The sequence below is a fragment of the Apteryx mantelli genome, chromosome 4 (assembly GCF_036417845.1).
Source record: "Apteryx mantelli isolate bAptMan1 chromosome 4, bAptMan1.hap1, whole genome shotgun sequence".
Taxonomy (NCBI): Eukaryota; Metazoa; Chordata; class Aves; order Apterygiformes; family Apterygidae; genus Apteryx; species Apteryx mantelli.
Genome location: NC_089981.1, coordinates 25,468,245 through 25,481,504, shown reverse-complemented (window position 1 = coordinate 25,481,504; position 13,260 = coordinate 25,468,245). Strand labels below are relative to the sequence as shown.

The window sequence follows — 13,260 nt, the reverse complement described above, 5'->3', positions numbered from 1 at the left end:
AATCTGTACTCCACTGCCATACTTTGACCCTACAACATCATCTCTCTTAAAGCAAGTTGCTCCTGTTATGAGGAGACCTGACACTTTTTTATAAGGTACTAAAGTGACAGCTCTCGAAATACACATCCTTACTGGCATACATTGCTATTTTCCTTTCTAATTTTCTTTAACACCAGCGCTTCACAAGCTTTCTGCCTGAAGGTCATGATATGCAGATAAAGCATTTTCATTCAGCTCTCCATTAGGCACAAGACAAGTTGAGGTGTTCCTCCTGGGTTTCCCGGCAAATCCTGCTTGCTTTTGCCAGATTTTGCTGATCTTACAGCCTTGCGAGGACTCATACAGTGAAAGTCTGTCGTGTAGAGCTGCCAGCCTTCCCTGCCCCCGATAGCCGCCTTCCCCTCCTCTCTGTCCTGCCTTCCCGTTGCATTTGCACAACCCCGTCTGCCAGGTGTGCATGAGTTTGTGTGAGCCAGAAAGGCAAGCCACAAAAAGGACTTCTGGGCACCCAAGGCTGTTTTGCCCTTAGCAGTTCCTTGGGAATCGCAGGCAGAGCTGGTATAGCTTGGCATATGCCACCTGGCATGTATCACCTGGCTTCTTTGTTACATTAATGGCTCTTTAGCTCTTATGGGACTGTGACAGCACAAATGCTTGAATCGCTCTTAATTAAGACCCAGATTTCTCCTTGCAAGCTGCATGTAAAATGAGGTCTTCTCTGCTGAAGAAGTTGCATGAAAGGACCTTCCTTGCCTCCTGAACACCAATTCCTACTGGCACAGTGGGATGTGGCAGGGCAGAGCTTTGCCAGTTGCCCGCTTCCCTTGAATGCCTGTTTTTCCATGCATCCCCCTGTCTCTGCTGAGGCCAGGTGATGGGGGTGGCTGGAGCCACAGCTGCTTCTCCTCCCTCCCACAAGTGCATTAAGGTTGTGGTGGGTTTTGGGGTGCAAATAAGACTGGAGATACATGAGTGAAGGCAAACAGTGCATTTCAACACTGGGGACAAAATATTCTGTGTGCAGACCCCTTCCTGCTATTACCCCTCTGGATGGGCCCTTCTGCAGGGGCTGGCAGGATCCAGAGGGTCAGCCTGCCCTTGGTGCTGCTGAGGAAAAAGCTGGCAGTTCTCACTGGGGCATTTTATTTTGGGTCTGCACTTGCCCCAGAGGGACTGGGGAGAGGTCTCAGTCTTGCCACACAGCTTGTGCAGCAGACATCAGCGCATGGCACTTACCTGCAGTAACAAGCCTTGCAACAGGGGTGCTGCTTTCTGCTATGGTAAAAGCCTGTGGCCCTTGGACTCCAGACACCCGAGCACGGCAGCCAGTGTGTTAGGCCTACCCAGCCCCTCCACGGTAAAGCCTAGAGTGACACAAGACCTAACACTGCTCTTTCTTGGGTAACACAGAATCTGTGCTCTTTTTCACAGAAGAGTGTGATATAAATAATGACAGGTCTCCTGACAATGTGTGCTTGTAGCCTGGAAACCATCCCCAGCATGAGTTGCAGAGACTTTTCCGTAAGCAGTAGACATTTTTGATCTGGATTTTAGCGTGACAATCCAAGTAACTGTCTCTTCCCCTCTTGTGAGAGACGTTGCCAGGGACAGCCAGTGACTGAGTGTTGCAGGACACCGGCTGGCTCCTCAAGCTTCCCGTGGTTTCCCAGCCACCCCTGAGGTCTGTTGGGGGCCTGGGCAGCATTAGGCAGGGCTCAGCGGAGAGGTGGCCCCATCTGACCTCACTGCACAAGGCACAGGTGCCTGCAGCTCACCGAGGAAGGCTATGCACCCCTGTCATGGCAGCGCTGCAGCTCTGATGAGCAAAGTGAAAAGGCAGACCCATGTGCTTGAGGTTTTTAAACATCTGCAAGGGCTTCTTTTGTGAACATTAGAGCACAGGAAATGTTTGGAGAGATTTGCTTTCTGCTATACAAAAAGGAATACCTGGAATGCCAGGAGGGAAAAGCAATCTTTGCTCTGATATAAGATGACTGCAAGCAAATGCTTTTTTGCCTTCTTTTCTGAAAGCCAGTGGAGTATGCTGAAAGCATTGGTTTGTGACAGCTCCCTCAGAGATGTTTGAGTTCGTGACTGGTTAACAGTGTTGACCACTGGCAATGGTATGTTGCTGACCACACACTGAAGGCAATCTCCAATACTGCTGACAGCTATAGGATTGCTGCAGATGGGGAGTCAATCATTTCCACCACAGGTTAAATAAAAGTTTTAAAACAGCCCTGCTTGTGGTTCTGCACCAGTCCGGTAAACAGGATAGATAACATCTGGTAAAGGGAAAAAGCAAAACCAACCCAAACAAAAGAAACCATCACAAAACCACATATATCCAACCTGGGTTTTAAGTCCAGAGTGAAATGTGTTTGTTTGTAGCTTGGTTTTATGAGTTCACATCTGCTAAAAAAAGGCTTTGCCATCTTGAAGGCTTCCTTTTGGTCCCAGGAAGCCAAAGGCAGATAGTCCAGTGACTTTGGCTTGGCACTGGCTCCTGTAGCAATATCTCACTTCAGCTGGTTCAGGTTCTCTACTGATATCAGCAAGTCCCACATAACGGAGGCAGGTCCCCAAGACATTCCTGCACAGCTTGTTACCAGCAGTTAGCTGAGCTAACCCAGTTTCTTTCTTTATTCAGTATATGAGGTGCTTTTAATGTGTGCTATAACTTCCTTGATTGCTGAAGGACACCATGGTCCAGTGTCTCAGTGTGGCCTCAGGCAGTGTCATGGTTAAGACAGCAGAGTGCAATCCTGACACAACATGTAGCACAGGCAGCGCTCTAATGCAGTGGGGATTATTTCCTTGCCTCCAAAACCACCTTCCTATACTTTAATCTGTTATGGGACCATTTCCTCTCATTTCTAAGGCCTCCAAGTGGCCTTTGTTGAAGGCTAGGCTCTAGTTTCATACTTGTGGCTTTCCCCCTAATTATGGGCACTATTTTACATCACAGTTTCTGCAAATGCATCTAACTTGTGGATATAGCAGCAGAGCGGTACAATGTCCAAGAGTTCCTGGGTCATGCTGCCTGCTGAGCTGAATTGGCCTTGTTAACAGCCACGTCCTCCAGTCCCTGGGAGCACAGTCAGTGTGACAGCTGTACACCCAGCAGGTTTAAATTTCTTCATTAAGCAACTGAAGAAAAGATGGGACCTCTGTTTTATTTGTATCGCAGTGTTGCTAACGTGGTGGCTCCTATTGCTATGTGAGTGGCGATGCAGCTCCTCCTGCCTTAACTTGGGAAGGGGGCAGCAGTGAAGGCTGCTTGCATGCCATTGCCTGTTACCAGTCATCTCCCCTTGCTGACTGCTGCACATGGATCTGTGGTCACAACTATTTTAATCTCCTCTGGAGAATGCCTCAAAGCTTATCTATTGATCTTCATCTTTTCTACCTTCCTGAGCCAGTTAGTTATTTAAATATCCTTCATAGGTTGTGTTTTCAGTGCAATCTTCTCCCAAAACCTATCCTAGGCAACCCCCTTCAGAAATTTGCTCCCCTATAACAAATAGGGATTTCTGGTGATAGATCACAACATGGCTAAAGCACAGCACTGTGTAGCACTGACTGTCTCTTGAGCAGTGCCTAAGCCTAGAGGTGGACAGCAGCCTGTGGTGGAGAAATTGCAGGGCACACTTGGAGAGCAAACATCAGGAAAGAGACCTTCACAACAGTCACGTTTGCAGTCTCATGTCGCTGTCACTCCCAGAATGCGATAAGCCTTGCTCCCGCGCACCCCAGAACAACGAATCCTGTTCTCGCGCCCCCCTGCTGCCGCTCGGCCAGGTGGCTGATGTTCATGCCCTGCCCAGGTGCGCTGCGCGTTGCTTCAGGGGCTCGAGCTGCGCTTTCACCTGACAGAAACTGATGGTTGGTGCAGGCGCTGCCCTGCTGCCAGGCAGCATGCGCTGGCCTCTGTGCCGGCAGCTGGAGGGGAAACACTCCTCCAGATTTCCTCCCTTCTTTCTGCACCTGGGGGGAAATACTTGTCTGGAAGAGTTTAACCTCAGTGCTGATGGGTTTTCGCCCCTGTGGTTAATCTGGAGATTATGCTGAATGTTGACATGACTGCAAATTGGGCAGGATTTTTGGCTTCAAAATGAAGCTGGTTGTTGTGAATCCCATTTCAGCATGCAGCTGCACAGGGGTCCTAGCCCTATCCAGAAGTCCTTTTTAGATGCCAGTTTGATTAATTCTCCCCCACCCCTTGCTCCCCTATGCCTTCACTGAAGGGCGACTCTTCTGATGCCAAGAACTCATGCAGCAATGTATCCGAGTTCACCACCCGAGGACAGTGAGGGCCTGTGCCAAATGTTTAATTGTATTTTTCTGGCAAATAGCCACAGCTTGCTCTTAAAAAGAAAAAAAAGAACAAAAAAAAAAGTCAGATATTTCTAGCTGTTGACTCTGCCTCAGTCTCTGGTGGAGCAAAGCTGAAGTGTGGCAGGAGCTTACTTTGCTGAACTGGGGAGCGCTGCAGTTGAGCCAGGGGGAGGAAGAGAGAACTCAGGCCTTTGGGGTGCAGGGAGGGACAAGAGAGGCCCTAGATGCCTGACCTGTGGCACCCCCAACACAAACATGCCCTCCTATCAAGTCCTAGCTTGCGCAAATATGTTGCACTAACACGGTAGTTCAGGCAGGTTGATCGGCTCGTTCAGTAAGTCTTCATCACCCTCCATGAATGTGCTTTTCCTCAAAGTTTTACTAGGGAGCAACTCGGGGCATGTGTGAGCCAGTGCCTTTCTTGATGAAAGCTGAGCAGCTCTCCCCCAGGAGCAGTTTTACTCCTGCAGGAGAGCAGTGTTGGAGGTGAAGCGCGTTGTGCCTCACCTACTCAAGGAGTGCACCGGTTAGGGCTGTCCAGCTAGCCTATTATTTCAGCAACCCTGCAGAGCAAAATGTGCAGCTGGCAGACCCTTTACATCTCATCCATCTCCTCTGCGAGCTGCCCGGGAGGGATACAGAGCTGAGCATCCAGAGCGGCTGCCGGGGCCTCCAGTCTGTGGCCAGGTGAGGGCCCTGTGCTGAGGCTGAATGCCACAAGGGCCCCTGCATCCACCTAGTCTGCAGCTGAAAATACTTCAAAAGGCAAGTTCTACACCTATGTGTTTATTTGTAGTTGAAAATGTCTGCTGCATTTAAAAAAAGCCATGTGGTATTTAATGCAAGGCTCTGAGCATTTTTCTGGAAGGAAGTTAACCCAAGAAGTAACAGGAGAAAGAGGAAAGTGAAAATGTAAATGGTGCATTTGGGTAACGAACAGCTGAATCCTCCCTATTACACACACATCTGAACCCCTGCCTGATAAAAGAACTCCTTTATATCAGTTTCAGTGCATACACATCCAGAAGGCTTGATACTGTGCTGCATGAGCAAACACGGAAGAGTGTGAGCAAGCCTGGGAGGACGGCTACTTTGCAGATAGCTCACGTGGGTTTGTGGCCAGGAATTGCCCAGAGCTACTGTGTTACTCCTCCTCGGTTCAGCAAAAGCTGATGAGCTGTTGAAACCCAGGGAGAATCAGCTACCTCTGGTCAGGATCTGTGTACCCATGAGTTTCTCCTCTCTCTTACATCATTTTGGTCAAGCATGAAGATGGGTTTTCTGTAGCCATAGCCTGATGGGGGATTGTGTCAGTTCCCTGTTGCTCTTAAATTTGAGCCAGTTGCACATATTGTACGTTCTGTGTCCTAACTGTGCCATCCAGCCTCAGGCCCAAGCAGTCCTTCTGCGATTCAGGCTGGACAGAGGATAGTCAGCGCCTTGCTAAGAGCCACATTTGTTGGGGAGTGAGAAACACAAACTGTAGAGGGATGGGTGGAGGACAATGGCCCAGCTTTTTTTGGCCAGTGCATAGAGTTGTGCTCAAATGTTGCTCAGTGGAATAGCTGGGGTGACATTTTAAAAATGCTTTTCCTGGAAAGTGCCCAATGGGTGTGAGCTGTGTCCCCACAGAGGTTGGCACACAGCTGTTGTCTGGAAGAGGATACACGCTTGTTTTCTGTGCAGGTTGATTTAGGGGACTTTCAGAGAGAAGAGCATTATTTGATACTCTGTGGTGTTTCCTGGGGCCAGAGCTAGACTTATGAACAGCAAACTGTCTTCAACTTTATCATTTCGAAGCAACAATCCCGTACCATTTTTCTACACCTCAGGAGCAAGACGTCTCCCTCCATGTGCCAGCTAAATTTTCTCTATCCTGTCTTCAGTCCATTGCTTCTTGTTATGCCCCTTTGTTCATTTGTCCAAAGAGAAGCTTCTCATTTCCATCAGGGTGATGCTGTCAAAAGCACACATGTTCATTCAGAAATGAACCTCACTTGCAATATAGATACGGCTCCAAAGTGTTAAAGAAAATCAGGGCGCTGGCTTACAGGCTTAGCTGTGCCCCTGCAGATGCAGCCTAGTGTTGGGTGGAGGAGCAAGCTTTAAACTCGCTGGTATGGTTGTGTGCCTGCAGCAGTCAGCAAAGGCATCGGCTCCGCTGAGAAGCAGAATAGATGGTCCTCCAGGTCATATCCCGTAGTGACCATTGGGTTATACAGGTGCAAACCATCAGCATTTCCCAGTGCTGCTTAGCGGAGAAATGCAAGGAAGAGATTTGCCAGCAGGGATGCCTGGGCTCTCAGTGAGTCACCAATTAATGATCTGTGGATATGGCTTAGGAGCTGTTGTACTAAACTTTTGGTCATCTTTGCATGATACGTCCTTTATACATTTTGCACTTTGGGAACGTTTTTCCAGTCCTCATTGCCCAACATTACTCCTTCAAGCCTGCCCCTTCTCCTGCAACTGTTTCTTCATCGGCTAGCCTGACCCCTCAAGAAGTCTTACACCATTAGCAAACCTCAGCGTGGCTGGAGTACTTGTTTGATAGAGTCATCTGTCATTGTTGAGCAACAGCAACAAGGAAGTGGGCAATATTTCAAACTGGAGCAAAATGAGAAAAGACAAAGCAAGAAGAGATACTGTAAATGTATGAATCCCTAACAGGGAGGTGGATACCCAGTTCTCTGGAGCCCTGAGCCTCCAGAGAACTCTGTGTGCCAGTACCAAGTTCTGTTTAAAGATCTGTGCATATTGTGGTGGGAGCAAGGCCACAACTTCCTCCTAGTCTGCCTAAGTCCTGGAGAGTTTTATTAGATTTGGTTGGATGCAGATAATTTTTAAATGGTATTTTCACTGTAATTCCACAAATACAGGGATAGTGGTTTTACAGCACCTTAAACTACTTTTTAGAGACTGTAAGTAACTTGGTAGTCACAGGAATTTAGGAAATGCCCTGAATTATGCACAGTCTAAAAAGTCAAAGCTTGCAAACACTGTTTTAGCATTGTATTTAAGATGTTTCCTAAACTGCATTTCAGCCCAGAGTAAATTAGCAGTGGAAGAAGAAAAGAATTAGGAAGAAAAACCCAATAGAATTTTTCATAAAATGGCAAAACCTTGCTTAAAGCCATGAAAATCATATACATGAGCAAAAAGGACCTTGCCACCTGCAGCAAGTATTTCCTTTTCCAACATGAAGGCACATTCACATCTCACGTGCCCTCCCTGGGACACAGGTGCAGAGGAGATGGATGGTTTGATATAATTTAGTCGTCCAGCTAAGCAGCCACATTCCCTTCCCCAAGGTACAGGCAAGTCCAGTCATGGATTATGCGCCTGGTTTTTGTCAAGCCACAGCCTCCGCTCGTGTTGGTACACAGTTTCCCAATACCAGCCACAACTTGTCCTTCAGGTGGCAAGTTGCCCCATCACTTCTGCCCCAGCCTCAGCCACTTGTCCAAACAGAGGAGAATCCCTCTGTCTCACTCTTTGGTTGCCTCAGCTTTTCTTGGGAGACTTCTCCCAAATATCCCCAATGCCACGCTCCTCCCGGCAGGATGTGCTGCCCAGTCTTCAGCTGCGTGTGTACCTCTGTCTCTGCAAGCAGCATCCCTCCTGGGGCACTCATCTCCCTTGGAGCCAGCACGACGGTTCCACTGAGCCAGCAGCATTGTATAATGGACAAGGGCATGTTTTAAAATAACTCATTTGAAGTATGATTGCTGAAAAGGTGTAAAGGAATAAAATATCGATGTCAAGCATGTAGCCCTTCTAGAGCTACGAAGTTATTTTTATGTGAGGACTTTAAGATCATAAATTCTAAGGTTACATGTGAATAACTGAGATTGGAATCTGACCCCTCATGCCTGAAAAATTCCTAAATTGTTATTAGGTGGAGATTATACAGACCATTATTTCAAAATAATGCTAGCTGGGGTTGGAACATTCACATTCAGAGAGTAGGAAATGGTAATTTCAAGGTTGCCAAGCAAACGTAATCTTTTTGTGCAAGTGTATATCTTATGTTCAGTAAGGCGAGGTTCCTAGGGAAAACGACAAGTGTAATTAAAACCTGTCTCATCATGCATGCTCACAGGGGAGGGCAAGCTGTGACTGTAATGGTAACTGCTCCTAGCAGGTGTTTTTCTTTTAATACAGGGTTTTAAACAAAACTTCCTGTGTTTATATTAACCCAAATACTCTCCTGTATGTTTCTAACTGCCTCTGTCATGTGTTGCAAATAAGGCCGAACTGGAGCTCTGTCTTTCAGCACAGACTTCTGCCTTCCTAGATAGCAAACTAACTACTTTAGCTGAGACTGTTGTAGAGAGCTAGGTCACTGTCAATGCTGCAAATTCTTCAGTTCTTTATAGCTTTGGAGGCTGTTAGTCTTTTGTATTAAAGATTTCAGGCTCATTATGGAGCACTGGGGATCTTCCATGGCTACTGGGGTAAAGGAGGAGATCCTGCCAGAAGCACTGTTGTCTGTTGCCTGGGATTGTGAGGCTGAATGTGATGAGCTAAATATTTAATAAAAAAGTGCCACAAAAGGGGAAGGGGCAGAGCTGGAACCAGGTGCCAGGTCTGGAGGTGGTTGGGGATAGTCAGAGTTTTCTTTCTGTCTGTCCCTCCATGTTGGAAGAGCATCTGTCTGATGTGTCACTTCAAAAGAGCAGGGAGGTGGGTCTGAAAGAATAGTTGGGGGAAGCGTGGCTCCACTCTTCCCTCTACAGATACTTGATAGTTCCCAGGCATCGCCAGTGCAAGTAGGACTACATGGGCTTTTATGACTTTATTTCAAATTCATTTGATATCTGCTGTCAGAATTCTCCCAAGGAATGCAAACAAAAGGGGATAAATGGTGATTAATTTGGATAATCTAAATAGAGGACTGATGACTGGCTTCCCATGTAATACAAGAAACTTAACAGCTTGTTGATGTCCTTTGGTGAGTGAATTATATAGCCTGGTTGTTTAATGGGGTGTTTAAAAATTGTGTTGGCAATAGCCTATGAATAATGTATTCATGAATAATGAAATGCCTTACTGGTAAGAAACTGCTAATATGTTAGGGAATGTTTTATCAGATATGAGAGCAATTTTGAAAGCACTGTATTTCCCAAGATGCCCTGCTTCAGAGACTGCACTCCCTTTTTAGATACTGCATGTGAAGATGCCCTCCACTACCTCTGCCCCGGTCTTCCAGCATCACCCAGGTTCCCTTTGCTTATGTCTGCAAAAGCCCCTGAATTTTGGTGAGCTTAGGTCTTAATAACTGAGCACTGTGAGCATGGAGCTATTTGCCTTACAGCCTACAGAAACCTGTTCCAGATATCTGGAACATAATTTCCAGATATCTGAACCAAGGTACACTGCATTGAGAGGAAGATGGACACTGGCTTTGTGTCATGGCAACGCCACTTGATGCAAGTGATTGGGAAAAAAAAGACCAACATTTCTTTCCCAGGTTTCTGATGCATGGGGTCCTTGCATTAGATAAGCAACCCCAGCACGCCACATATGGATGTCACAGATTTTGCTGGACTTCACAGTGTGAATCCAGCAGTGATGCCCCTAGCTCTTCCCCAGTGTCTTCCTCTGGTGCACGGGGCTTGTGTGTGCTTTGGTCATCAGTAATGGGAAGCTGTTGTGATACTAAGCAACTAAACCTTGCCTGACCAAAGAAAAGAGAACATTGAGAGAGAACCCGCTGGTTGCAGGGGATCTCTAGGTGCTGTACTGCCTTCACTGCAGGAGGAAGCAGGCCTCCAGAAGATCCCAGGATGTAGCTCACCAACAGCGCAGCTGCACCAGGCAATCACATTCTCTTTCTGTGCTCCTTGTTTTAGCCCTCAGCTACACCCTGGGAGAAAACAAAACTGCAACTTAGTTTTTCATGGGGATATTCATTTTCCCCACTGGCACTAAAATGCAGAAGTGTCACAGGAGGGTGGGTGAACATAGTATGTATCTTACCACTGTCTAGGATGGTCCCAGCTGGGCATATGGGAAGAGCAGACCCAGCTTGGATAGGCTGTGGAGTCTGCAGCTCTGTGTCCTGTCTCTGCCTTGTCTTTGTTGTGCTGCATTTTGGTGCCTGGATTTATGCAAGAGATTCCTGAGCCAAAGTGTTGCCTGCAATATGGACAGTAAATAATTAGTGTAATGCTAAAACAAAACAACATGGGATTGACATTGATATTAGTCAACTGAGGAAGTTGGAGGTTGATGTGATGGGTTTTGAAGTCATGTGGTGATGCTGACAGCAAGCCCTAAGCATTAGCCTACGGGGCAGGACAGCGAATGGGTTAGAAGTTATATCCCCAAGGTGATCTGTAGCTAGCTAAGCAGGAGTATTCGCCAAGCTGTGAGGGAAGATTTGCACTTTTATTGACTCGTTTGCTGCTAGGGGAGTGACCTGGGGAGTGCAGTATTTTCTCAGCTACAGGAAAGGTGTGTATAAAAGCAGTTAGTATAAACACAAGAGAAGTGCAAGGGCCACCACTGGGTACTGACTGATGGCTTAAATGTTTTCAGTAGAAATAATAAAGAGAAAAGGTATCTAAAACTTCCTCTGTCTCCATCACCCAAAGCCCACCAGCCAAAAGGTGTTTTCAGCAGAGACGTTCACAAAGGTCTAGGTTGGAAATCATGGTCAAGTTCAAGCAGCTTCTCTCTAGGGTGGAAATGCTGCTGGCCAATAGTATACATGAAAGGGAAACTTCCAAAAGTACGGTGACAGTTCTGTGTGCAGTTTATTCCACTGATGCTTCTGATGATCCTATTAATTTCCATTTCTTTTAATTATTTTTTCTTTTAGGTGAAGAGTGAAGGCCCCAAACTGGTGCCCTTCTTTAAAGCCACTTGTGTCTATTTTGTCCTCTGGCTGCCAACTTCCAGCCCTTCCTGGTTCAGTGCCCTCATCAAATGTCTGCCCATCTTCTGCTTGTGGGTTTTCCTCCTGGCTCACGGAATCAACTTCTTAGTCGTACACCGGAGTGCCAGTCGCATCCTGGCAGGACTCATATTCTCAGCATTGGGAGACGCCTTTCTCATCTGGCAGGAGCAGGGCTACTTCATTCATGGTGAGTGAGGCATCAGTCCTAAAGGGATGCCACAGTGGCCAGCTGTCACGTTCTTTATTTAGTAATGAGTTGCTGGGCCATGTGGTTTGTTTATTCATTTACAACTTAAGCCCCTGGCAGTGGGAGGCGCTCATCCCTTGACTGAAATCCATCGCATTTAGAGGAGTCACACAGTGGATGAGTCTCCTGACCTTGTTTGTGTCCCTGCTCCAAGATCAAAGGGGTGATTGGGGAAGGTTTGTTTTCCTGCCATGTGCTCACTGGGCCTCAGGTGGCTGGAACAGGAAGGTGGCACAGGCAGAATCCCCAGGGAAGAAAAGGAAACACTCGCGGCACTTGGCAGCTCCTGTGTAGCTATGGGCAGTGTCTTGCTCCTACTTCTCTGCAGGGAGATCTGTCAGTCCTGCAAGGATCTGAAATAGGACGCATGGTGCAAAGGTGCCTCTGTGGAGACCAGGTGGAGAGGACCCTTATGGTTTTGTCAGACAAGCCTGTGGTCTGGCGGAGGTGGTTAGGTGGACGCTAGAAACTAAAGCATCAGAAACCTTGTCCTACCTGCAGGTTCATCAATATGAATCATGCAGCCTGTTTTACAAAAACAAGAGCTGGTTTTGCAAGACATATAAATGATAGGGAATCCCGGGAAAGCCTACCAGGACAGCCTGTCTTCTCTTTAGAAAAATCCACGTCTCTCAGAGCAAAACAAGCTTGTTTTATTTTGTTAGCTTGCAAACTAGAACATAACGATTTAGATTAATGATTTAAAGCCACATTGTGCCTGCCTACAGCAATGCTCCCAGTGGCCTTGGACTGTCATAAGAAATCAGCAGCAGTTGAGTCTTTCACTTAACTGCACTGGTGGCATTTCTGAAGCTAACTTCACCAGCCCAGTGGTCTCACTTGAACACCCACCATTAACTGACTGCTGTGACTGTGGAAAATGTGATAAGATGAGGGAGCTTTTCCCATTAGTGCTGTTGTCAGCTCCAAAAGTCAAAGGCTTTTTTTTCTTGCCCTTCTCACGGGAGGTCAGTATTTTGTTTTATTCTGGGATTCTCACAAGCTCTGCTTTCTTTAAGAGAGGAAAGTGTGTGAAATGCCAGCTATGAAAGGCCAAATGCTTGGAATCTGGTTTTAATTCTGCTTCCCAAGGGCTTATCTAAGTCTCATTAAAAGTTCATGTAGAAACTCTTAGCGATTTTGGTGGGGTTTAGGCTGGGCCCTGAGGACTGGATCCATTTGGCTGAGTTTTGGGCACATTGCTGAGGAGCCTCAACTGGTACCCAGGGAGCCGTCCCCTCTGTGCTGACCGTCGGCGTTCCTGCCGACTGGCCTCCTCACAGGGCACCCCGCTCAGCGCCCTCGGGGTGCTTGGCCCAGCTGCCAGTGCTTCTGTGTTGCCTCCTGGAGTTGCTCCGTGAGCTGTGGCTTGGAAACATTCAAGGCCCTGTTTCTCACTGTGACTGTTTCTGTACATGGACTGCGCGGAGGCTCCCCCCATTCCCTGTAGCTGGGTACCTCCCAGTCCCTTCTCTCATCTGGCGCTAGAGCAAAGTCGGCTGGTCACAGCAATTCGCTGTCTGGTTAAGTTGTTTTAGACAGAAGATAAGCTGGATTTTTACCCCTCTCTCACAACTGAGAAGTGTCAAGTTGGGGGTTTAGACATATTTTTCTTTGTGATTTAAGGAGAGTATTGGTTTAGCTGTCTTGGAGCACTTTGAAAATCAGCCTTTATCCTGGCTGTCTCCTGCTTGCCTTGGTGCATTCAAATCTGAGCTGCTGTCTTTCACACTGAAGTGTAACATTTGTGTTTCAGCTGTTAGCAGAGAAA

At 47.3% G+C, this 13,260-nt stretch overlaps 1 protein-coding gene across 3 annotated transcripts in view; it reads left to right on the top strand.

Annotated features, from left to right (window-relative positions):
* TMEM86A (transmembrane protein 86A) overlaps positions 1–13,260 on the top strand; it is a 30,508-nt gene that overhangs the window by 6,620 nt on the left and 10,628 nt on the right. For all 3 annotated transcript variants that reach the window (XR_010884063.1, XM_067296035.1, XM_067296034.1), the window contains exon 2: positions 11,165–11,429. Coding sequence is in view for 2 of the 3 variants with exons in the window: in XM_067296035.1 (XP_067152136.1) it covers positions 11,165–11,429 (265 nt within the window). In the remaining variant the exon portion in view is untranslated. The remainder of the gene's footprint in view (positions 1–11,164; positions 11,430–13,260) is intronic.